The sequence below is a fragment of the Siniperca chuatsi genome, linkage group LG12, assembly GCF_020085105.1.
Source record: "Siniperca chuatsi isolate FFG_IHB_CAS linkage group LG12, ASM2008510v1, whole genome shotgun sequence".
NCBI classification, from domain to species: Eukaryota; Metazoa; Chordata; class Actinopteri; order Centrarchiformes; family Sinipercidae; genus Siniperca; species Siniperca chuatsi.
In genome coordinates this window covers 7,268,190-7,295,805 of record NC_058053.1, presented here as the reverse complement: position 1 = coordinate 7,295,805, position 27,616 = coordinate 7,268,190, and the positions used below count along the sequence as shown (strand labels likewise).

The 27,616-nt window shown below is 38.8% G+C and overlaps 1 protein-coding gene across 2 annotated transcripts in view; it reads left to right on the top strand.

The window, feature by feature from the left end:
- The window catches only part of pth2ra (parathyroid hormone 2 receptor a), a 57,351-nt gene extending 34,322 nt beyond the window's left edge, over positions 1-23,029 (top strand). For both annotated transcript variants that reach the window (XM_044216105.1, XM_044216106.1), the window contains exons 10-13: positions 6,703-6,797; positions 14,358-14,496; positions 19,975-20,016; positions 21,297-23,029. In XM_044216105.1, coding sequence (XP_044072040.1) covers positions 6,703-6,797; positions 14,358-14,496; positions 19,975-20,016; positions 21,297-21,683 — 663 coding nt within the window. In that variant the 3' untranslated portion in view covers positions 21,684-23,029. The remainder of the gene's footprint in view (positions 1-6,702; positions 6,798-14,357; positions 14,497-19,974; positions 20,017-21,296) is intronic.
- The last annotated feature ends 4,587 nt before the right edge of the window (positions 23,030-27,616 follow it).

Sequence of the window (27,616 nt, the reverse complement as noted above, 5' to 3'; positions counted from 1 at the left end):
GAATATGAGATATTAGAGATTTAGCCATGACAACAAAGAGTGTGTATATCAAAGTGCCCTGTATAGAAGCATCAAGTAATTGCAGATTGTCCTCACCAGAAAAACGTCCATATAGGTCGTCTGTGCAAGCAGCCTATTACAACCCATGTTTACGTTTATTGTAGTGGTCGTGGTTATTATGACAGGAGCAAACCAGTGAAGTCAGGTGACGTAGTATAAAGAGTTAGTAGTTGGTGGGGTGGATGGATGGCACAAACAAACAGACTTTCACCCAGGAGATAAGGGTTCATGTCCCGTGTGAAACCAGAAGTCAACGTTGAATTATTTAAAGTTACATAACATTACGTACGTGACTTAAGTTACGTAACTTAAGTAACATACTTATTTACAACCAAACCATTATCTTTTCATAAGCCTTAACCAAGTAGTTTTTTTTGCCTAAACCTAACCAAACTGCGACCGTTTCACAACATTAACTACATGTTTAACATCATGTGACTTATGTCACGTGATTTACGTAACGAATGCTTGCAGCTCGTCCTCACCTCACAGCCCGTCCTCAAATGCCACCGGTAGTGGCGCTAATTTAGGAAACGCTCCTGTGGGTCGTATTAGAGGGTAAGAACAAACAACCTATGTGGTCGTATGGGTGGGGTGAGGACTTGTTGAGTAATTGAATGTAGTATCTGTGCACGAATGTTATCAAGTGTGCAGTGATGAATATCTACAACCTGCTTTTTTTCTCATCTCTATCTTTTTTGAATTAAAATTCATATGAGCTTTATGGCATGAAACAGTATTTGTTGGCAATGAAAATCAACGACAATTAACAGACACTTTAAATACAATGAAGCTTTAGTGGCAGGAAATAGATGTGAACATTGCCAAAGCAATGGTTAAATTTAAAAAAACATACATAAACGAAAGAAATGTGCTATTAAAATACATACAGATAAGTAAGATATAATAATAATAATAATAATAATAATAATTATAATAAAAACTGTAGGCTTGCAGTCTCCCTTGCTCTTTTACCCTCTATACTGTGCCCAGCTCTACAGGCTGAGGATTCTTTTAGCAATGGAGCATGTTCATGTAGTATCATGCTGTGAGCACCACTTTTGCAAAAGCTCTGAATTAATGACCAAACTACTGAGAAATTACACATTTGTTGAAAGTCATGTTCTGACTTGAGTAGTCTACTCCTGTCTGCTGCATGAGTTAAATTGCTACCAAGCTGCGATTAGAAAAATCTCCCGCAGATTCTAATCAGATACAGCATTGCTTTATCAGGACTAATGCACTGCTGGCTGTAACAGATTATTTCCTGAAGATACAGAGAGTGTTGACCCTCAGAAATAAGACCACATGCCATATTGTAGATTCAATTCAACAATCCTCATGCACTATTGCAGTGAATTACTTATAATTACTTCTGATGTGTCAAAAGATTTTGAGAACTCTTCACCTCAGGAAAGTTATTATTTCTATGTCCATATAAAATATAGCTTGTCAAGAACTGACAGGGTTGTAATCAGTAGGCTGGAGGGTGAGGAGGGCTCCCTTGTGCCCTTTTTTTCAGAAGGTAGTATATTTTGAACTGATTTTTAGGGGAATTTACTAAACTCTGAAATTAAGTATAATTATTACATTATATTGTCAAACACTCAATTTGCAGCACAAATATTTGTTTTATTTGAAAAAATAACAGGTGAGAACAGCAAAACAAAAAGGTTTGAGCATTCAAGAGCACTTTTGGTCCAAGCTTAACCCTTGTCTTAAGGAACACGACGATGCTACACCATTAACGTTATTGGTTGGTGTTAGCATGTAGCTAACGTTAGCTTTTGGTTAGGGTAGCAATAGCATGACAACAGTTAGCAGTTATAGCTAATGCATCAATCCAGACGGTCAAACCACCGGGGGTCCACTGGTCGGAGCTCGACCAATCAAATGTTCAGCGCAGCAAGCCCTGCCCCGAAAGTCCCTGAAAAGTACTACCCCCTGAGCAGGGACCTTTTGGGGGGTAAAAAATGTCCCATGTACTTAATTTAGATCCTGGTCCCTGAGGTAGAAACACACTGAGTTCCTCCAAAGATTCCTTGTCCCTGGGTAACGTTCTTGCGGTCGAAACGTAGCTTATGTCTCATATGTTCCGAGATCATGGCGATTATTAAAAGAGGCAATGTGAAGCGCCACTTCGAAGCAAAGTACGGAGCATCTTTTGAGCAGGTTAACAAGGGGGATGGCACCCCCCTTGTCCGCTCTCTCACTATGGATATGTCTCTTAACCACATCTGTTCTCTCTTACTGGCACCGGTCAACCTAACTTGCAGTGGTGGTGGGTGGGGCATTCAGAGATCCAGAATTTCTCAATGAGGGAGAACGAGTAGATGTGCTTTTACTTTTTATGTGGGATAACCATGTTAAACAAAATATTCATCACATACTTTAAAACGTGCCTGGAGGGGAACTTTAATACTAACTAGCTAACTACAGCTACAGTTAACAGTAGTTATCGGCTACTTCAGCAACAAGTAAAGCCATCTGTCCATAAAAAAAAACTTTCCTTCACAACTAAAAAAGCATTTTCTGCGAGACACACTGAATAACCTCCAAAAACATGAAGAGTAATCAATGCAAATACCACCTAGAATTTTTATTTTTTTTAAATAGTAGAACAGTAATTATAGTGTTAATATTAATAAATTAGTAATAATAGGAATGACAGCTATAGGAAAAATAATGTCAGTATTAGTAACAGAACCAATAACAACAACTGTAATAGCTGTTGTCGAGCAGGAACATGGGGGCAGCAGGTGGCCCACAACCAATCCAGAGTCTGCAGCTCCGGAGGCAGAAATACCTGCTGAAAGCGACAGAAGGAGAGAGGAGAGAAACGAGAAAGCACAAAACTACAGGAGAGAGAAGATGTTAGTTAGTTAGTAACATGCAGTAATGGGATAAAAATGCATACAGATGGAGAGTGAGAGAAGGAGAGAGGAAAGAGGTGCATCATGGAAAGTCTCCCAGCAGTCTAGGCCTATTGCAGCATAACTAAGGGATGGTTCAGGACTCACCCAAGCCAGCCCTAACTATAAGCTTTATCAAAGAGGAAATAAGGGTATAAAAATAAGGGTATAAGGGTAGAACGTTGGAAACCTAGGGTCAGCTTTTTGCTCACAGGGATTACTTTTAAATACGTTTACCTCATTATTTGAAACTTTAGCAATGTTTAATATTAACATCCGACATTGTAACATTATATATGTGACAGAAAATAAAGAAAAGCATAATAGGTCAAGTCACTATGACTTTATGTGATTAGTTCAAACTTAATAGATCATCAGTTAAGTAATGTTAATTCACAGTTACTTCATATATTAATTGATACATAAAAGTTTATTTCAGGACCATGAATTTGTTCAGCCTCTCTGATAAAAATAGACAATAGACCCAACGGTATTTTTGACACATTTACAGCATAGTTGGTAGAACATGAGTTGTTTTAAAAAAAATTGTGTTTGTGTTGTTGTTGAACACAAGGCAGGATTATGGACCGGGCCAGTGCCCTGGTGCCTCCAAGCCTCAGGCCGCACGTGGTGTGTGGCCCAAGACTTCTGAAGCAAGTTAAATGCCACGGCCCCCTGGGTGATTATAGTGTGAGCTAACCACTAGGGCCCTCCAGACTCCTCAGCGCTTACAATGTGAGGGCCCCCAGACCCTTTGGTGTTTAAAATGTAAGCTGACCACTTGGGCCCCTCAGTGCTTATAATGTGAGGGCCCCCAGGCCCCTTGGTGTTTAAAATGTGAGCTCACCACTACGGCCTCCCAGAATGCTCAGTGCTTACAATGTGAGGGCCCCCAGACCCCTTGGTGTTTAAAGAGTGAGCTGACCACTAGAGCCCCTGGGCCCTTCGGCATTTACAGTGTGAGTGTTATGGATATAAGGTTCTAACTGGAGCCACAAACCACCAGGAAACAAGGATTGCCATTAATTGTCCATTTTATTTATCCAAAAAATGATGACTTTTCTTGTTGGTATGATGATTGCCATGGTTCTAAATAAAGAAGATACAAATATTTCCAAAACAAGTCAGAAATCCAGTCTTCAAATCATGTGAAACATTTACAGAGTATCAAATATTTCAAAATAAAGATTAGACTGACATATAGATCAGAATATTTAACTGTTCTAACCCTTAACCCTCATGTCAATTAAAAGAATACTACTTACATTGAAGGTTCATCAAAAGACACACAGCAAACATCTACATACTCTGCAGCCAAGGTGAAATGTTTGGAGACAAAGAACAGGAAGTCCAATCCAGCCCGCTATTTACAGTAGGTGGCATTTGTTCGCGGGTTGTCTGTGTGAAGGAGATTAAGCTAAAGGGGTAGTTAGCTACAGCGGGTTAAATAAATGTTAAAACAGCAAGCCATAGTCATAATGCTTAAATCAAAGGTACTAGCTAGCTAAGTATTAGTGCTATTAGTTCAAAACTACAATTAGTTCAAAACATTGGATGCTGTGGCCATGGGAATAAAAACCTCATTGAGAGCTTATTAGCTAGCCCAAATGAACAAGTGCTAAATGCACATTGTGGTGTTGTTACACACTAGCACACTGTTTAGTGGTTATCATTTAATATTGTTGTTTATACTGTATGTAAAATTGTCTAATCTTTAAGTAATCTGATTATAATTGTGGATTTTTTTGTAATATTCACTTAATAGAGATAGAGCATAACAATAAAATACAGCAAGATTAAACAAAGGCAATATTAAAGGGAATAAATGTAATGAAATTTCTTCTTTTTGAAGTTGATGTATAGAATATGTATTTCTGATGGTCTCAACCCATGGCCAACTATGGATTTCTTGATCTAAACTTTTTTTCTCCATGGAGAAAATTAATTGGTACGCTACATAGAGTGCCCCTGAAATGACGTATTTTTGTAGGCCATCTCAGAAGTTAGCATCGCTATGGGTTTCCTTCGACAAAAGTCTAAAAACTTACGCTATTAACAACAGTTCTTTCTAAAGATTATCTTCACAAATGAGAGCCATCGATAACATTTTTGAAGCATAAATGCAGTAGATAATAATAAAAAGTTAACCTCACTCTAAATGGAACTACTACAAACCTAATCTAATCAAAACCTAATTCAAAAACTGAGCAAAGATCGTTACAAGAGAACCCAGACCTACTTCTCTTTGGAGTTCTGTTTATGTCAGATCAGGTGTCTAACAGTGATGTCATACTGGAAAAGGTAAATGCACTCTCCACTGCATATCCCACCTGGGCATGAACTTTGCTAACGAACTCAGACAATTCAAGTCTTTCATGTCTGACTCTGAGGGTGAGAAGTGCCTCCAAAAGACATGTGCCCAGCGGCCTCATGGGACCGCGATCCCGCCCTGATTGTACATCAATGCTCGATAGCACCAACAGTGTTTTCTTGGTTACTATTCTGTGGGTAGCCTTCAAATATATGTGGATAAATATTGAAGGGTAGCTGTGTGTGTGTGTGTGTGTGTGTGTGCACAAAACAGATAAATTGTTGATATTTTGCAGTGCAGTTTGCATGACAAGCTCTTCAAGATAACACTGTTGTGATTTATGGAAAAACTTGAATGTACAGTTGATTGCAATTGTACATGCATTGCACTAGTTAAGTTTACCCTGCTCAAAAGAAACTCATACACAAGCAATTTAAAATAGATTAATATTGCTGTAATTTACGTGCCAAACATCTGTCACATAGTGTATTTATAGATATTGGAAGAGACATCTCATAAGCACAAGTGTGTCAGGTTTGATTATTTACAAAGATGTGATCATTCCACACGAATGATGGCATTAATAGTAATCACAGTCCCTGATGACCAGTATTTCCTGGTAAAAGCAATAATATGGCACTATATGTGGGCTCACAGTCTTAATGCTACTTTTCCTCTCATCACACAAAGTCACATATTTTATATTCATACTGTCAAGCATACCCACTATATTACAGTTCGTATTTTTTGGATTTCAGTAAAATGCTTTGCTCTCTTTGCTTTGCCTCAGGCTCATTAAAGTCTCTGAGAAGAGAATTCCAGAACCAGGCAAAATAAATTAGCTTTTTTTTAGCTTTTTTTCTGGCTGTTATGAAAAATCAATTGACTCCACAGAACACTCCAATAGTTTAGTTATATTTTATTGCAATTTAATGCTGAAACCAATAATATTTTTATGAATATGTCTGGTTTACAATCTGTATGGTGGAGGATAGTAAAACACTAATACTGGCGTGTGATTCGAAACAGTCCTTTTCTAGTGAGAAATGTTTGATTAGTGATATTTCACTCTGCTAGATACTATAGCTTGATACTAAACAATAAGGTGATGATTGGAAAAGCTCCAAACTAGATGATACCCTCTAATTCAGAAGTCAACAACATGGGCAACTCTACAGATTTCAGCTTTAATAATGTTAATTTGATAGAATTACAGTAACAATATGTCTTTTGTGAATACTAACAAATACGTATACAGAAAATGTGGTTGTTCTTCAATTCATCCATGGTTTAAAAGCCAGTCGTTAACAATTTCTTATTTTCCATTTGTCAATTATAGTAACAGGAACTAACAGCACTTAAATGTACTGCATAAATTTTAAGTTTCATAAGTTTTCCATCTCTGTTCTTCTGTTTCAGCTCAACTTCATCTTGTTTGTGAACATCGTTCGAGTGTTGGCCACTAAAATTCGAGAGACAAACGCAGGGAGATATGACACCAGGAAACAGTACAGGTTTGTACTCAACTGACTGCATATAAAACCAGCCATTCACTTTATGTTCAGGGTTGGAGTTTGATGTAAATTGTGTGCTGGTTAAATTGTCTAACCTGTCTCTGTGATCCCTCATTTTGAATCTCAACATAGCCGATCACACAATACTGCTGTTGCCATTGATCTGCATTCAGTGTACATCTGTTTATGTTGTTGGTGCCTCTGCGTGCATGAAATACTTATGTACCACATTTAATTCACTATTTTACAATTTTTTTGTCCGACATCAGAACAGAAAAAATGTTGTGTTCCCTAAATATAATGTTAGGTGGAGTAGCCAGGATATGTCTGTTTCATTCCTTGCCAGATGATTGCTGTATGCCAGCCCAGTCGCCAGAAAAAATCAGTTGTGCATTTCTGTAAACCACAGATATGTACAATGTCATATAATGCACAATCTAAGGACCCAAATGCAGAACACAGGAAAGGGGGAAACAGGATAGTAGCCGTGACAGTTTTTATTATAATACGGCAAGCAATGACATGTTGATAAGCACTCTTCCAGAGCGGGTGAGTCCGGTGTAGTTTGTGTGGCGTGGCAGGCAGAACAGGGAAGGCAGCTGGCTTGTGTAGCGTGGCAGGCAGAACAGGAAAGGCAGCTGGCTCGTGTAGTGTGGCAGGCAGAATAGGAAAGGCAGCTGGCTTGTGTAGCGTGGCAGGCAGAACAGGGAGGCAGCTTTGCAGGCAAGGGAGAGAACACGGGGGCCACAACCACAGGCAAGGAACGACCACGGGCCTCAGGCAGGCAGCGGTCAAAAAACAGGGAACAAGTCCAACAAGCAAACAAATCCGACAGGGAGCAGGCAAAATACAAAAGTCCAAAATACAGGCAAGGTCCAAGAAAAAAAAGAATTGATCTAACAGAACTCACTGGTAACAAATGCCGGGATGCATGGCATGGGAACAGAGCACAACCAAAATGCACATGACAAGGGCAACAACCCGACAATGAACAAAGGAAAAGATACTAAATACACTAAGGTAGGTGAGACAACAAGACACAGGTGCAATCAATCAAGGTGGGGCCAACACTCTAAACTGGAGGGAAAGCAAACAAAGACAGGAAGTAAACCCACAAGACACACGAGGAGAGGAGAACACTACAAAATAAATCAGCAAACAGGACAAAACCTCAAATTATGACATATAATCTGTATGTTTTAATGCAGCAGCATATCTTGGCAAACTAGAAAGTAAACTGAATGTCTGTGGGCAAGTCATTTAACGTTACCTGACACCAGTGTTGTGCAGTTTATTGACCATGCTCATGTTTTTGGTGAACGGTGAACTGAGCGGTGAACTGAACATATCCATGCGTTGTTCACTCCCACGAGAGATAACGACTCGTGCACTGTGTTTTATGGCAAAGGGCATGCTGATGTTTTGGGTCACAGAATCTGATGGGTCACAGATTTTTGAAACGACACATCGGGCTGAAGCATCCAATAACCCAACCTTAAACCAAGATTAAACCATAAAATGAAATGATTTATGTTGTGAGAAATTGTATTTTGTCCTGAAAAAATAGTCCCCACAGTGTGACTGTAAACAAATTTATGTCCCCACAACATAAGTAATATATGATATCTCTCTCTCTCTCTCTCTCTCTCTCTCTCTCTCTCTCTCTCTCTCTCTCTCTCTCTCACTCACACACACAGATATGTGTTCTAGCATTTTCAAATCTGCAATTATCACTGTTATTCTCCCCTGCTGGTGCTGGCATCAATGTGTCAGATAAAAACATTCTAATTAAAGTGTATTTTCCAAGAAGAGTACCATATTGAATGCTGCATGAGCGGTTGCTTTGTGTAGATGAGCAGACTACTAGTCAGAACAGATGACAGTGATCAGGTGCAGTAAACTGAAAGCCATACTGGAAGATTAATGTCAGCCAAATACATTGTATTTCATACAGATAGAAAAATCAGTGAAGTCAGGGAAACCCAGAAAAGAAAGTACAGAGAAACAAAGCAGGTGAGGGAAAATAGCTGTTGACATAATTATTTTGAAAAATGCAAGTGAATAGAACTTGCAAAGACTGAGAGAGATTTTTGATGTTGATTAAACCTAGCAACTAACAATATGATAGCTCCAGTAGCTTGATTAAGAAATTAAAGCAAGAACTACAGTTTATTACAACTTGTGTTTTTATTTTAATAGCTCTGGCCATCAGTTCCATCAGTTATAACACTGTAGTCACCAATGTAATTGTTGAGATTTTTGAATTGACATTATTAAATATTATAATTAATACATTTTGTGACCATGATTTGTTTGATGATTACTGATGAATACTGTCACAGCTGAAGGAATAGAAGACAGATCAGTTCCCTCTTCCAACTGGAGGATTTCTCCAAAGATAACAGCCAGATGAGAATTGCTGCAATTCTGTTCAGTGACTAGAAGCAAATGTGTTGAATGAATGTATATACTCTCCTTTCAGTTTAAAGTTCATCACACAGATCTGGGTTGCTATGGTTGTCATGCAGCAGGCTACAAAGCAGTTTCTCTCCTTCCAGAATCATAACATGTGTAGATATTTCAATTAACTAAGTAACTAACTGCAAAAAACCCACCAACTTCTTCACCTGTCAGGTTGATTGCCTACTCTGAGCTGCTGCTAGATAATACAGTGGCCCTTAGAGCTCAACAAACTGCAACTTAAGAAAACAATTGAATCAATTTTACAACTGCTTTCCAAACACCAATCAGAGTAAACCAAATTATAACGCAATGTGAAGAAACCTATTTGGAACATTGGAAAGAAGAAACTAAAAGCCAAAGTAGATCAGAATGCTATCTGGTCCTAAAAAAAGATTATGAATTGGCAAAATATCTCTTTACTGTCAGAGACAGAAAGCAGAGAACGATACTAACCAAGTGCAGGCTCAGTGACCACAAACTGGAATCGAAAAAGGAAGACACAAAAAATCATGGCAACTGAAAGAAAACAGAATACCTGGTCACTGTTCGACCGGTGAGAGTTAGACAGAGATGCACTTCCTTCTACAATGTACAACATTCAATAAAATAAGGAACATTTACTTTAACAAATTAAATTCTGTAATCTCAGATTTCCAAGAGCTAAATTCAATTCAGTTTATTCATATAGTGCCAATTCATAACAGAAGCACTCATTGCACTTTTCCTATAGAGCAGGTCTAGACCGTACTCTTTATAATATTATTTACAGAGACCAAATCCCATCATGAGCAAGCACTTGGCGACAGTGGCAAGGACAAACTTCCTTTAAGAGGCAGAAACCTCGGGCAGAACCAGACTCAAAGGTGGGTGGCCAAGTGTGGTAATATTAATATTAATAAAATAATAATAGTAATCAGAATAATAATGACAATAATAGTAACAAGGCCAATAACGGCAACTGTAGTAGCAGTTATCGAGCAGGAACACAGGGGCAGCAGGTGGCCCACGATCAAAGATCCAGTCTCTGCAGCTCCGGAGGTAGAAATACCTGCTGAAAGCGACAGAAGGAGAAAGGAGAGAGATGAGGATACACAGAACTATGGGAGAGAGATGATGTTGAGTTGGTAACATGCAATAATGGGATAAAAATGCATACAGATGGAGAGGGAGAGAGGAGCTCAGTGCATCATGGGAAGTCTCCTGGCACTCTAGGCCTAAAGCAGCATAACTAAGGGATGGTTCAGGACTCACCCAAGCCAGCCCTAACTATAAGCTTCATCAAAGAGGAAAGTCTTAAGTCTACTCTAAAATGTGGAGACATTATGTCTGCTTCCCAAACCCAAACTGGGACCTGATAACACTGCAGAGGAGCTTGATAACTGAAGGCTCTGGCTCCCATTCTACTTTTGGAGACTCTAGGAACCACAAGTAACCCTGCATTCTGGGATTGCAGTGTTCTAGTGGGGTAATAAGGTATTATGAGCTCTTTAAGATATGATGGTGCCTGACCATTACGAACTTTGTAGGTGAGGAGAAGGATTTTAAATTCTATTCTGGATTTTTGAGGGAGCCAGTGTAGAGAAGCTAATATTGGAGAAATATGATCTCTTTTCCTAGTTCTGTCATAGCTAGCCACTATGCCCCCTGATCCTCGTGTAACCCGGTGCTTCCACCCTCCCTTATGTCTCCTGGCTGTCCCCTGTTTGTCATTATGTTGTTTGTGTTCTAGCCTGGCTTCCTGGTTACCTGCTTGTGGCTGATCACCGGCACACCTGCATTCCATTATTCATCAGTCTCCACCGTTCATATACCAGGCACCTCCACACCACCGACGCCAGATCGTCCCTGTACATGAGTATGCCACGTTCGCTACGGCCTCCAGTAAGTTACGAGTAAAAAGTATTTTCTTCTTGCCTATCGTTAATTCTGATCTCCCTCTGCCTCAGACACGTTCGCTGCCGGTGATCACCGCTCCAGACCGCTCTACACATTCGCCCGGTCGAGTTTCCGAGGCGGTCATCAACTACGCCGAACTTCTCACTACCCACCTACTATCTGATCAATAAAGACTGTGGTCAACTTACCGTGCTCTGTCCCGTGTGTTCTGCGTTTGGGTCCTAAACACGATAAGTTCTTGTCAATACATGTGCCACAACATTCTGGATCAACTGGAGAGTCTCAAGGGACTTATTCAGGCAGCCTGATAATAAGGAATTGCAGTAGTCCAGCCTAGAAGTAACAAATGCATCAGCATGTTACATAGGTGAAAGAAGGCAGTGCTTGAAGTTTGTTTCATGTGGGAGTTAAAGGGTAAGGATTCCTTGGAGACCAGCGGCGTCTCGGCGGTATTTGGGGCCAAGTACAATAACTTCAGTTTTGTCAGAGTTTAACATCAGAAAATTGCAGGTCATCCAGGTTTTTATGTCCTTAAGGCATGCTTAAAGTTTAGCTAACTGGTTAGTTTCATCTGTCTTGATTGATAGATATAATTGGGTATCACCGCATAACAATGAAAGTTTATGGAGTGTTTCCCAATAATGTTGCCTAAAGGAAGCATATATAAAGGTGAATATAATCGGTTCAAGCACAGAACCTTGTGGAACTCCGTGACCAACTAACGACTGTGGCCAATCAGAAGGTCGGCGGTTTGATCCCGGCTTCCTCTAGCCCACATGTCGAAGTGTCCTTGGGCAAGACCCTGAACCCCAAATTGCTCCTACATGGCCCTGTGTGAAATAGTGATTTTCCCCCCTAAACCTAGTAACTGGTTGGGCCACCCTTATTATATTCACCTTATAAATGCTTCCTTTAGGCAATATTATTAAGAAACACTCCATAAACTTACATTGCTATGCAGATGATACCCAATTATCTATCGATCAAGCCAGATGAAACTAACCAGTTAACTAAACTTCAAGCATGCCTTAAGGACATAAAGACCTGGATGACCTGCAACTTTTTTGATGTTAAATTCAGACAAAACTAAAGTTATTGTACTTGGTCCCAAAGACCTCCGAGACACATTATCTAAAGATATAGTTACTCTAGATAGCATTGTCCTGGCCTCCAGCAGCACCGTAAGGAACCTCGGAGTTATCTTTGATCAGGATTTATCCTTTAACTCCCACATGAAACAAACTTCAAGGACTGTCTTTTTTCACCTACGTAACATTGCAAAAATCAGGCACATCCTGTCTCAATATGATGCTGAAAAATTAGTGCATGCATTTATTACTTCTAGGCAGGACTACTGCAATTCCTTATTATCCAGCTGCCCGAATAAGTTTCTTAAGACTCTCCAGTTGATCCAGAATGCTGCGGCACGGGTACTGACAAGAACTAGGAAAAGAGATCATATTTCTCAATATTAGCTTCTCTGCACTGGCTCCCTCTAAAATACAGAATAGAATTTAAAATCCTTCTCCTCACCTACAAAGTTCGTAATGGTCAGGCACCATCATATCGAGAACAACCTACAAAGTTGGTGAGGAGAAGGTCGTAATGGTTGTAATGGTCAGGCACCATCGTATCTTAAAGATCTCATAATACCTTATTATCCGACTAGAACACTGCGCTCCCAGAATGCAGGGTCACTTGTGGCTCCAAAAGGGGAATTGGAGCCAGAGCCTTCAGTTATCAAGCTCCTCTCCTGTGAAATCAGATCCCAGTTTGGGTTCGGAAGGCAGACACCATCTCCAGTAGACTTAAGACTTTCCTCTTTGATAAAGCTTATAGTTAGGGCTGACTTGGGTGAGCCCTGAACCATCCCTTAGTTATGCTGCAATAGGCCTAGACTGCCGGGAGACTTCTCATGATGCACCTCTTTCCTCTCTCCTTCTCTCCCGCTCCATCTGTATGCATTTTTATCCCATTACTGCATGTTACTAACTCAACATCTTCTCTCTCCTGTAGTTTTGTGCTTTCTCGTTTCTCTCCTCTCTCCTTCTGTCGCTTTCAGCAGGTATTTCTGCCTCCGGAGCTGCAGATTCTGGATTGTGGGCCACTTGCTGCCCCCATGTTCCTGCTCGATAACTGCTACTACAGTTGTTGTTATTGGCTCTGTTACTAATACTGACATTATTTTTCCTATAGCTGACATTCATATTATTACTAATTTATTAATATTTACACTACAATTACTGTTCTACTATTAAAAAAAAATTCTAGGTGGTATTTGCAACAAATTCAAACATCTGTAACTTCCTCATTTGGATGTGTAGATTAGCAGACAGATTCTGAATATATAAAAAAAGCTGTTATATGCTCTGGGAGATAGAGACCCAGAGTTAGTTTACAAGATTAATAATGCAGGTTCCCTAAACCTAAACAATAGGCTGAAAAATGTCCCTGCACTTAGTAGTAAGATCTCTTAAAATTAATTTCCCCTCAAAGTTGTAAATCTTTTCCTGCACGTATGTATCCAAGCCAGGTGACTCATCTCAATCTGTGAAAGGAATGCAGGCTTGCCAACAAAAAAATCATTACTAATCTCAGTATTTAGAGTGTTAGAATGAACCCTGTAATCATACCAAATTAATTTGCTGCTAATTTATGTCCCTACAGTAAACACAGTTGCTCTCATTCTGTTTTAAGTGAAACTCAAATTGCTTGTTTACAAACAAAGAAACTTACATTTCATGCATTTTTGTTTTGCATTCACACATATGAAAGTTCATACTTAAAGTTATGCCATGAGATGTCATGTCTGCAGGTTGTTCTCTGACACCAATACCATTCCTTATCAAACTTTCCAACCATCCATATTAAACCTATATTAGAGCCAATATTATTTTCCCATACACAGATACACAGGTATGCTGGTGTACATGTTGGCCGATATGCAAAAATATGAGTGGGGTGCAGTACAAGACAGAGATGCATGTTTTCAATTGGCTGTCAATTATGCATATTTGACCATAGCTGTTTTTAATTTATGTATATTTTAGTTTTATTAGTGTTTTTATTTGTTGTTCTTATATATAATAATTTATTTTCCAGCGATATTGACTGGAAATTTACTGTTACAATCATCTTCAATAATAAATGATAATTCCTTCCACAGACGTGTCACGTACGTGTGTGTGTGTGTCTCCATAGGAAACTGGCAAAGTCCACCCTTGTGTTAGTGCTGGTGTTTGGCATCCACTACATCATCTTTGTTGGGATGCCTTATACATTTGAGGGACCAAGCTGGGAGGTTCGCATGTACTGTGAGCTGTTCTTCAACTCCTTTCAGGTACTTTCTGAGTTCTTTTCAATTATGTAATACACAATGAACTTTTGGCATAAAGTCTTGAAAATCAAGCATCAGGTAGTTCCGTGATTTTCTTTGTTTTTACTGTAGTGGCTGAGTCATGCATAATTTAAAGCACTTTGGTGTCAACAAGTCAACATTTCAAAGTCAGCATGATAACTCTGTCCAGCTCCACACATCACCATTAACACACACACACACACACACACACACACACACACACACACAGACAAACTTGAAACTCTTTTGTTAACACACAAACAACAGATTTAGAGTCCATTGATCCCACTGTGGGCTGTCTCATTGTAACCTTTAACATTTTCATTTCATTGTGTGGGACTAACCACATTTATCCACATTTAATATCTATAAATGACTCTGGATTACTGTCAGTGTCAGAACAAGACTGCACTTTATTATTCAGGGAAGTAGCTTGAGAATGAGATTGATTCAGTGTCATAATTTTTCTCGGCCTAAATATAAATGTGAAATTTCAAATTATGTGTGGGCGTGACCTTTCCTATATATTAACTAAATTACAGTCCATACCTAATCGATACCAATTTATTTTTTGAGCTCAGCAGCCAAAACATGTGTTGAGTACATATTTCTGCCCCGAATGACCTATTGTAATGCACTAATTTTCAGTGTGACATTAAATTGCTTCAGTGTAAAGAATAAATCAGGAACTGAGCTCTTTCATGGAAAAACTAAAATGGATGGAACAAATCAAATTACACTACAGGAGCCAAAAATAGTCACACATGCTCTTTAAATGATTGCTCATTTAATGTAAAATTCAATATGGAGTACACATGTCTACCTTACATGCAGATTTCTTTTTCTTACACCACAGCAAAGGTTTACTGTATAAAGTCCATGGTACTCTTTTGCAATTTAAAAAAGTGTCTTCTATTACATTGAAAAATCTCCAATCCCCAAGTAGTAAAAGGCAGTAAATGTCAACCATTTTGTTATTGATCCTATAGTACCAAGGCATTAGATTGTACTGTAGTTGGCTTACACTCTTGTCAAAATTGTAGGCACTTATCATTGTTTTTAGTCAGTCTTGTTTTTCAAATTCTTGGCAGTTGCACATTTTCAGCCATTTGATAAGATAATATGTAATTTACCATAATTTCCCAGTAATCATCAGTCTTAGAGGTTTGACCAAACACACACAATTGCTCATAAGCGCATTTCCCAAAGCAACCTATAATATCAAGTGTGCTGACATGGCTGTTAAAAGCTCCTTAATGTTGGCTGTCCATGACGCTAAAGGGGGGTGATTAGTTGATTTTAAAATAAGTTATATTTGACTGTATGTTATCTACGGAAGCCCTGAAGGCAAGTGAGAGAAAATAAATTCTGGTGATCCATTTTCTAAGTCTGATCTAAATAGTTCTTTCTCTTGTTGTTTATGACTTAAGAACAGGTGATTTTTTGTTTGTTTGCCAGGGTTATTTTTCTAAGTTACTTTTTTTGCATCTGTGAAAACAAGTGGGAAAAAAATTTTGGCAGGTGAATTTTTTTGCTGTTGTCAGGATCATTTTGTGTTTGTTGTTGTAATACTAATTTCGGCCACAAGAGGCTAAAGTGCACCACTATGCCATGTTCTAAATTGGACTGAAAGCATTCATGTTTTCTTTCAAGTGAAGCGCCAATTAAAATACATTTCTAGCCAAAAGAAAGACATGACAGTAATGTTACATAACTTGCTAACACACAATATACAGTATGTACCTTGTGTTTAGAGTACATGGAGAAATTAAAACTCATCTGAATGAAAACTTGAATGCTTTTAGTCCAATTTTGACAACAACAAAAGGTCATATACCTGTCTTGTTAGATGCCTGTGGCAAGATTTTCCTTATTAATGAATGTAACCAAAATGTGTGACCCATGTATAATTATGCGCAGCAAATGCCTTAAATTACAGACTGCAGATGGAGCGCACATAATTCTTGTTGAAATCTACAGGTATTTAATCAACCAAAAGGGATGGAGGTTATTCATTCCTCAAGCAATTAAATCACATAGATTTTATTTTTGATGTGCAATTAAATGCGTACTAGTTTAAATGTCATTTCAAAGTGAAAGATGAAAAGTGAAAATTTAACACACATGAAAGGATGTTTGTGATTTTGGAGAGGTCTGTGTGTGCGCATCTTCCAACTAAAGCCAAAAAATGACTGTGTGCTCATATTTGTGATGGTGGCCAGAGGCACAACAAAAGCACAATTTCAATGCCAAAGCAAATGCCAAAATTGCACTGCAGCAACCTCAGCGACATCACTCCATCCACCTCAGCATGAGCAGATTTGTTTGAGGCCACATTATTACCAAACAGACACAAATGCAAAAACATGGGATGTGCCTGATGAAAATGGCCTTGCACCTGTGTGAAAATAACATACATCTTAACTGTATGCATTATGGTCTATATAATAAGTCCACATGTTTATAACCTACTCTTGTTAGTATTTAAAGGTGGGGTATGCGATTTTAATCCAACACACGTCTTTTTATCAAATTCAGCGAATATCTCCTCATGGTCCGCTAGTTGTCCCTTCAGTGTTTGCGCTAGAAAAAACATTTAGTGTTTGTACACAGCCCTGGCTCTGTAAATGGGAAATAAACAAACTGGTACAGACTGAGCTACACAACACTATTCCAGCCATAATTTGTGTGTCAGGTAACGTTAAATGACTTCACTCAGCTTACTTTCTCATTTGCCAAGATATGCTGTTGTTGTGATGTTCGCTACAGTAGCAGGAGAGTTGTGAGTATCGCTGTCTGGAGCTGCTGTGCTGCCTCTGGGAAACGTCTCGTCCTCTCTGGCTGTTAGCTTCGCAGCAGCAACTGTAGGGACAGTTTGCTAACCCACAACCTAGCTAACGTTAGTCACATTACTTGCTGTGTTGTTGTTCACTCTATATCATGGTATTTGTCATGGTATTGGATTTCTCCAGAATCGCATACCCCACCTTTTAATGTGTTGCTGGCTACTATTTCTATGTCTTCTTTTAACATAGTTATATTTCATATATTTTACATCTATGAACCATATTTAACTTGCTTTGTGACACAGGCGCTATGTTTGTAAAACAACTCAAATTTAACCAAAAATAGTTAGAATAATTGGAATTTCACCTGGAAATTTCATTGCAGGTGTCCATTGCTTTGCAGATCCACTTTGCTTTCAATACCTACCACCTTTACAGAGAATCAAACTTTAATGAATATATTGGTCAAGTAATTGCAAGCACTTGGAGCCCTAAATCAAATGGAAGAGGATCCATAACAGTATCTTGTAAAACAGTGTACTTTGGGAGGCTGGTGCTCCTACAAACTTTGCTTGCTTATTTGAATATAGAAAAGGGAGCATAAAGAGGAAGAAGTCAAAAAGGATAGAGAGCCACCTACATGATGGAACCAAGGCTCTATAACATATTATAAAAGTATTGAAATGATGGCAAAAGCAACACAAGTAAGACCAAGGTTATGAAAAGAGATGTTAATAGTGCGGAAAATCCAAAGTCACTGTATTGCTTCGCATCTTCATATACTCCTGTTTACACACCATCACAGCCGAATTAAGGGGCTATAATAAATCCAGACAAAAGAAAGAGCTGTCAGCAGTATTTGGTTATTTATCTAATGTCTTTTATCCAACTCATGCAAAACACCTAGAGATGAGCACCGTATGTGCCTTCATGAAAAGATTATAATGAGCAAACCCACTCATATGTGCACACAGGTGCTCAGACTGAGATTCCTTGGAGGCAATTTCTAATTAATGTTTAAACAAAGACTGCTCCTTTCTTGTACATGCAATATGTACACAAAAATTAAATGAACTTTTATTAAAAGTTCAAGTTGAGCTACAAACCAATGGAAAGAGAGATTACAAAATAAATGTAAATGGACTGTACTGTATAGCGCCTTTTCTAGTCTTTCCGACTACTCAAAGCACTTCACACTACATATCACATTCATACACATTTATACACTGACGGCAGGTGCCAACTGCTCATCATTTCAAAGAAACTAACTCATTTACACACACTCACGTTTCCCTGGTAGGCTAAAGAGCATGTGCTTTCATAATGTTACACTTTTATAGAATGGCCTTTCTACCCTCTTGGCTTTTATTTTGATATATTTACTTCCGGGTCACCTGTCTTGCTTTTCTTCATGTTTTTCTTCAAAAGGAAAAATGATAAAAGGAATTTGCAAACACCCGAATTTTTTCATAATTATGTTGCGGTGACAACGTAATCGTGGCCTGGATTATGTTCAGAGATGTTTCTTTTAGTGAATGAAACAGTACAGTTATGTACCGTGCTGGAGTCGCAAGGAGGTGGTATGGGTGGATGGTGGGCGTACCAAGTGCAGGACTGTGACACTAGTATCCAGGGTTCGTGTCCAGATTCCTGTGGTTAGGTTTAGGCAACAAAAGCACTTTGGTTAAGGTTAGGGAAAGATTGTGATTTCGGTTAAATGTCAATAACATAACCATAAAAAAGTTGAATAATGCTGTAGTCACTACAGTGGATAATGAATTGCAAGACTGCCTATTTTAGTGGGGGAAAAATACGTTGTCAGTGAACATTTTACTGATGCACTCAGTATCAACATTTTTGCGACTTGCCAAAATGAATTAACATTTATTCATTATGTTTATAGAAAACGTATTTGGTTGGCATTCTGTTTCCCTCAAAACTTATTTGCGGTTGCAAATTAGTTGTATATAACGTAATTTCTAGGAGACAGTAATATGAATCTTTAATCAAGAAACTTTTTTTGACGACTTGTTTTCCATCACTTCTTTCAATATGAATATTTGGTTGTTTTATATATTTTAAACTTTACTAGAACTTTCTAGAACAAATCTGATGCCTAAAAATGCCAGTTGGGGACCTAAATGAGGATTAAATAGCAACATTCAGGGTGTTCTTCTTTCTAGAGTACACTTCCCAGAGTACACTCTGATTTCTCAAAGAGTCACTGCTGGTTGTCTCTCACTAGTTAAGATGTGCAGCAAGGCACCCACACCCACCCACACACACACACACAAGCGCAAAAACACACATACACCTTCCCATCTTCCCATAAATCCATCACTTTCACAAAGTCTCTCCTTTAACTTCTTATCTATAGCGGGAAGCAGGAACACGGGTCACAGGTCAGAACAGAAACTCCCAGAGATGACTATTTCTGTCTTTTTTTTCAGTAGATATGCACTATTTGAGGCAATGAGATTTGAGTTGGTAACCTGGAACATCTGTATCACCTTCATTTGATAATATATAGCATTTGTATTGTCCTCAGATAAGAATGGCATATGACAAATTATTATGATCATCACACTGTACTGTATATGATGTTTGTTCTCACTTGACTTGGCTCCCACTGTGATCTGCGCTCACAACTTGTATGTCAATCTCTTCCTTTCAGGGTTTTTTTGTGTCCATTATCTATTGCTACTGCAACGGAGAGGTGAGTGGATTGTTTTTTCCAAATGGCATTGACCACACAGAAGAAGCACAAACACTGCAAAACTAAAGCCAATAAAAAAGTTAGCAAACAAAGTACTTAAAATAAACTTTTGTTTGGTTTCAAATTAATCATAGCCACTGAAAAAGGGTATAAGTACTCCAGTGGCACATATAATCGAGGTTTTGGCAAGAAGTAAAAAAGTGACTATGATCTGTTTCTTGCCTTCTGAAATGAAATGTGATGAAAAGTGTTGTCACGATATCATTATCTCTTTCTGTCTCCCTCCACTGTCTCATACACTTTGTAATCAGCACTCTCAACTGGCAATCAGAATGGCCATTTCTGCCACATTTATCTTCACAAAAACCTCTCTGTTCTTTATGCCTTTTCTCTCTTGCCTTTTGTGATCCACATTGTATCCTGTGGAACACTCCTTTCATCCCCCAAAGTCTTTCGGAGTGACTGCAATTAAAACTCAAAATTAAATTTATTTTCTGTTGAATCTAGTTTTGTTATTAACACTGAGCCTAATGACTCGTGTAATGTGAAAGGGTCTCAGCAAACACCTATGTTAACAACCTGCTCTGCAGCTCTAAACTGCTCCTAATGCATTGCTTTAGTCATTCAGCCCACATATAGAGGACATAGTTGAATCTTACCATTTCATTAATCTGCCAGGTGAAAACACTAGGCAGCTGTGTCCAGCAAACAAGCTCAGACAAGCTGAGTGTCTGCTACCTGCCATAGCATTAAATGGCAGAGATCAAAAATATACATGATGCTGGTGAAGACAAACATCTAGCAAGTTCAAAACCTTGATACTGTTTCTCAGGAATTGGTGGAGACCAAACCAGAGCTAGAAGGAGAGTGAATATTGGATTTACATTAGTCATATGGCCAAAAACATGACTCTAGTGGGATACTTTTGTTGCTCTGCGTTTGCTAAAGCAATTGTTTGTTTATATATGGACATTTTGTCATAATGCACGAGTTTTGAAACTTTAAATTGGCTGAAATACAGTTCCCACAGATGTATTTGCAGTCAATAATGACAAAAAAAATCAAAACTAATAAACCAGGTTGAAACAGCATTTGCAAAAACCTAAAAAAAAATACAACAAAACAAAAACAGAATTACCCTTCTTAGAAAATGATTCTGTGAATCAAATCAGGATAACCCAGATATTTGCAATAAAATATAGACTGTCTATTCTGCACTATGTGATAATGTTATAATATAATTCTTGATTTTATAGCCTATTTTCTTCCCATCCCCACAGGTCCAGACAGAGATAAAGAAAACATGGACACGCTGGAACCTGGCCTTTGAGTGGGAGGGCCCGGTAGTTTGCGGCCGCTACCATTACGGCTCCGTTGTCGTCGGACTCAACAACAACAGCACCAGCAGCCAGTCCCACCTGGCAGGGGGAGGCCCTTCCATACGCTCCACCACGCTCGTTTCAAGTCGTGTTTATCGGAGCACAGGTCCCCCCGTGATCAGCATGCACTCCACCCTCCCAGGATACGTGATCAGTAACTCAGACCCATCCATACCTGAAGAACCTGAGGACAGCGGCCCCAAGCGGGTGGACGATATCTCGCTGAAGGAAAATCTGCCTGTTCTTAGTACCAGCGCAACAGCTGAGGATGAGGAGGAAACACTGTAGCAGTCGTCAAAATGTCAAAATGTGGTAGAGACTGATGGAAAAGTTTGTAGGTGGAGCTGTGCCAACTCAATGCAGTCTCATGTAATTCAAACTCTAAAGAAGGTATCAAAGACAAATAAAAAGTTTTAATGTATGTACAAAAATGGAAAAATATCGTGGCCCCCGCCCCCCATTTAAAAGAACTTAAAAAACTCGTAATAAAATCACAGTTCCATCGTAGAAAATCAGTTACACAGTTATGAAATTGTCATGCCACAGTGTCTCGCTTGATACTAACACCAAAATCAGAATACAAAATTTTTAAATTGTACACACAGGGGCTTTAAGAAAACATGATCATGGTTAAAAAAATTAAAAAAATCAACGCCGACCGATAGTTTGACACAGGCCATGAACCGGAGCTGCCATTATTGATGGCAAATGTTTCATATGTCTGTTGACCTCCTCAACCTCCACAGCTACTCTTTTAACTCGCTATGTGAACTATTAGTGTGGCTGCTGCATCGACCCTTTTACTGAATCGTTTAGAAATGAAACAAAAGACCCCTTATTTTTATCAGGGAGGGCAATGCCATAGTGCCCTCTATTGCCATTAATGCAAAATATGCTGTTACATAGACTGTGGTGGTCTGACTTTATGGAAATGTATTTCAGCATTTTCAGTAAAGTGCACTTTTCCTGCTGTCACCTTGATTGTATAACAAGAGTACCACAACTGAGGATAATGATAAGACAGATAAACAAAATCACATAGAAACACTACAGAAATATACTGTATATAGAAATAAGTATAAACTGGGTGAAATGGGTGGTAAGAAAAATGGTTGCTGCCTTTAAAAAAAAAAAAAAAAAGGTACCAGCAGCATGAAAGCTCCTGGAATGAGGAGACTTGATGAACCTTTGTTCTTGCCAGCAAACGTTTGCTGAATTTGAACATACAGTAGATTACTGTATGTCATTTTCTCCACATATCCCAAAGCTACATAGAAAATGTAATTTACAGCCATTTACAGGAGTTTCTAAACGTCCTGTTGGCTTAATTACAATTCCAGCAGATGACAGTATCTATCATGCAAGAGGAGGATACATCCTTGTGATGAATCCTTTTTATGGAAAAATTCAGTGTCATGGTGAACTAATGTGCTTGCTTGTACAGTCAGCCCACTTTGTGAAGAATCTTGCGTTTTGTGAGGAAACTTGCTAGCTACAGCTGCCAATGGATTTTATAGGTCCAGTGTGTAGGAATTAGTGGCATCTAGCGGTGAAATTGCAGTTTGGAACCATTTGAATACCGCTCACCTCACCCTCCCCTTCCAAGCGTGTAGGAGAAACTACGGTGGCCACGAAACTGGCGGAAAACACAAAAGGCCCTATCTAGAGCCAGTGTTTGGTATTTTTGTTCTGGGCTACTGTAGAAAGATGGCGGTGCAACATGGTGACCTCCGTGGAAGGGGACCTGCTCCCTCTGTAGATATAAATGGCTTATTCTTAATAAAAAAAATCATACTTATAAATATTATATTCCATTTCTGCCAGTTGGACCTTCTAAATGTTACACACTGAACCTTTAAAAGGAATGTATGCAGTATATTTTTTATTTTTGAAATTAAATGAAGATATTGCTCACTTTTTGGAAGATGTATTGATGTACAAGTGTGCAGACAATTTTGACTTTTATTACCTAGAACTGCTGACATCTGTGGATTCACTTGCTATGTTTGCTGCTTGTAAGCAAGGCCACAACCATTGTCAGTAGCACATACAGTTTTTATGGTACACCAAATTGGACATAAAGACAGCATTAAAATCATGTTTTTTTAATGTTTAACAATTAACTATTGTGCTGACTGTGAAGGGCTACATTTCGTGACTGCTTAAGGGTTTTGTGTCTGCTTTGTGCATGCATGTTTGTCAGTGCATTAGAATTGAAAATAGAATATTTATTGTACAGGTGCCTCTCCTGCTCCAGCAGAAGCTTTAAAAAATGGACTTGAAAGGATTCTTTTTAATCTTGTCTGTTTATGTGCTAAATGGATTTGGCTGTTTTTCTCTGAGATTTGTTTGTGTCTTTGTCCCCTTCTTTCTTTCCCTTCTTCCTCCATTTATCCTCCCTTCCCTCTTCCCTGTTAACCACTGATAAATGTTTAATGTTTTCAACAACTACCTGTTGAGCTCCTCTTTAATATTCCAGCTGTCAATTAATAGGATGTAATAGGACAAATTGTTTGTTTACGATTTACCTAAAACAAACATTTACCCCACACAATGTAGCAGGATCATGTACAATATTTGATTCAAAATGACCCATGTGTGATAAAACTTAAACTGAAATGTTTTCATGGCTTTCAACAGTATTTGTCAGTGTGACCTCAAAACCCCAAACTAAAAGAATGGTTATGGTTCACATGAAGCCCTTAATTTTGGGGGTCAGCTTGTTTGCTGTCTTACCAGGAGTTGAATGGAGGGTTGATATCAATTTTGTCTCTGTGTGTTCATTGAAAAGACTGGGACCAGTCTGGGACATGTTAGCTTAGTACGGGGGCTGGAAGAAAAGAGGAAGAATTTACCTTTGTGTAACTCCAGAGCTGTATTTTTTTTTTTTTTTTACATGTTGTTAACTAGTGATGTTATAGACGTGTATGGTGTGTGTTGCATGCTAGGAAAGAGACTTGGTTGGTTTGTTTGGTGGTTTGAGCAGCGTGCTGCCGGTGATGGCAGTTAGCCTAAGATGGCTCGACTTAACATGTTGTTAGCTGGTTGTTTTTAGCTAGCATGCTGATAGCTGATGCTAGCTGGTGATGTAGACAAAAGTGAACATAACCTGCTACCGAGGGTTGTGTTGAGTCTGTGTCGTGGGCCCAACTCAACAAAACACCAGTTGTAGAGAGGGTGCCCACCTGCCTGCACTCATACACACACAATTCACATCGAAACCATGTTCTTTTCAGACAGAGAAGTCATGGGACATAGTTCGGGACTTCCTAAAAACGTATTACGTCCTGCATCACACAGAGTGTTGTGTGCCTCATGCGCGTTCTCGTCAGCTCGCACTGGATCATCTCGTCACTTTTTGGATAAGCTAGCTAACATAATCTTAGCCATAACCCCAAGATGAATCCTACAGGAGACCTCATGCCTAATTGTAACTTCAAACAGTGATGATTTTTAATTTATTTTGTGATCATTGATTTACGAAAATACACTTAGATCATTGCACCTTGCACTGCTGCCGGCATGGCTGCAACTGCTTCCCCGCAGATTTTCAAACCACTTTTACCTGACTGTTAAATAAATTCTCAAATTGATCATCATAACATTATACTGGAAAACATGTACAACTATATAGAGACAAAATACATTGACATTTAGATGGACAAAATTATGTCCAACAACAAAAATCTACTCATTTTTTCCAAGCTTTACAAACAAAACTAGCCCATAAGTTGCCACTCAGTCCAACTTAAATAATCAGAGGTAAGTAGGTGTCATATAAAGCAGCCTACAATAAAACTAAGTGCAATTTATTTCAGGTTAAAAGTGTGTAACTTCGTCGTCGACCTTCGTCGTCATGGCAACAATAAACACGTGGTCAACGTTGTGAAACGGTCGCAGTTTTGTTATGTTTAGGCACCAAAACTACTTGGTTAGGTTTAGGAAAAGATCATGGTTTGGGTTAAAATAAGTGAGTTACCTTAGTAAGTCACAGTAAGTCACATGACTTACTTGTAATTCACATAACTTAACTTACGTAGGCTACATAACTTACCTACATAACTTAAAATAAGTCAACGCTGACTTTTCACACAAAAGTCCTGTGTGTCGCTCTTTATGCTACCTCACCTGACTTCCTCCTTTGCTCCTGTCATAATTACTGGGGCCACTAGAGGTCGCCGCTGAACAATAAACGTAACAGCTTCCTGGCTCAAGATTATGTGGGTTATGTACGAATTATACTGCCATAATTACTTTTCATAGCTATAACTACTATAACAGTGAATGAGAACAGCCTGGTCATTTTGATTGTTATCATTTACACCTTTGCTTTTCCTGTTGACATGCCAAAATGTCTGAGTAAAATAAGTCTATAGCGGAGACCTGAGGGTGGAGAGAGGTGGCTCAGGTGTTTGGAATTAATTTGGTGGGCCCACATGCCTTTTTTGAAGGGAGGGGGTACTTTCATTTCGAAAACATTGCCTACTGCAGCTTTGATAAAAAGGAATTCATGAATGAAGTGTAAACAAATGAAGGATCCAGTAATTAGTAGTTATGTAAGTGAGTGACAGAGAAGAGAGACAGAAGTTTGAGTAAATGGTATTATGCTCAGCTTCACCATTAACCTAAATATAGTTATTTTTTAGGGATTTACACGACCCCCTTAACATCCTCAATACGTGCTTCTGATGCCAACTGTACAGTGCTCTTAAGAGTGAATAAATGCATTAAGTTGAAGGCAAAGTTAAAAGCTTTCCATTAATTGTTCAATATAATGTGGTTCTTTAGTCATCCCTAATTACATTTTCTTTTCATTCAGTGTCTTGCTGAAAAACATTTTAGCAAGGTGAAAAGAGCTGGTCAATGCTTTAGCCACATCCTCTGCTTGAGGAACACTCACTGTTGTAGTCCATAGAGTATAATTTAAAGCGATATAATAATTATAATTCACTTTATAATTCAAAGCAATTAAATTATACAGTAATTTAACACCCTAATTCACATTTTAACCCATTGTGCTTACACGACATATGCTCAGAAATGATCAGTACAGCCTCGGGCTCCAAGGAGGTCTGGATAAGTTGAAAGTTTTAACACATTGTGTCTTCGTGACTGCCTTCATCCTGGTATAGGGATGTTAAGTAAACCAACCCAACTGGGGGCCAGAGGTGTTGCATCATTATGTCAGTTCATAACCAGGTAACTTCACACTTAAATTAGTAAGAGTCAGCGCTTGATGCATGTACCTGCAACCTGAAGTGTATTTCACTCCTCCAGTCTATTTCCTTCTGACTTGTACTTGTAACTACATTGGTAGTGCATGGCATTGTCAAAACACTCCTGAGCACACGGCAGAACTGTGGAACTGTGTGCGGCTGCTTTACCTAGGTGACCGGTGTAGACAAGGAGCTACTGTACATTGCAGTACAGCATGTAGAAAAAGCTAAACAGTACTGGTTTTTATTCCCAAAAAATAAACAATTGCATATCTGCAACTAAAGCTAATAGGTTGATTCAACATTGTTTGTTACACACATATGTCATAACTATACATTTGAAGACAACATCTGGAATTTTCCTTTTGGTGACAGTATGATGACATACTGCCTGCACAGGGGCTTGGATATTGGATCCTGTCGCTAAAATAATCCCCCATGGTACAAAACCAAAAATAGAAAAGCAGAATGGCATATGGAACAGTGTGTAAAAAGAGACAAACACTATGAATTGGGAACTGTACTCACAAAACAACCAAAAGTGGCAGTGTACGAAACAAAATCAAAATTGGCACATTTTTCAAAAGCAGTATGGCTGGTTTCCAACGAAGACCAAGCCCTGCAATGGGCTTTAATTGCCACATTATGGACAGGCCTCCAATCAGAACCTTCTGATTCCTGAACCTTGTCAAGTAATTAGTTGCTTTTTGCAATGGCCTTATTTCCAGTTAAGCTGATTTTTATCTCCAACTGGAGTAGATGGAGTGATGAATCAATTCCAGGTGAATTGAGAAGAAATTCTTCCTCTGCACCAGGTCCTTGAACGATCAAGACTCAAGTGATGTTTGTAAATGTTGTACAGAACGTGCCTGAACTAATGCTTCATTTATGTTTGTTTCATGTATTAATCTGAAGTCTCTTCATCGGTCCACGCAGATCTCATGTTTTTGTCTGGTGCAATTTGTCATCTTTTCAGTGGTGCAGAAGCTTCAGTGGATTCCCTAA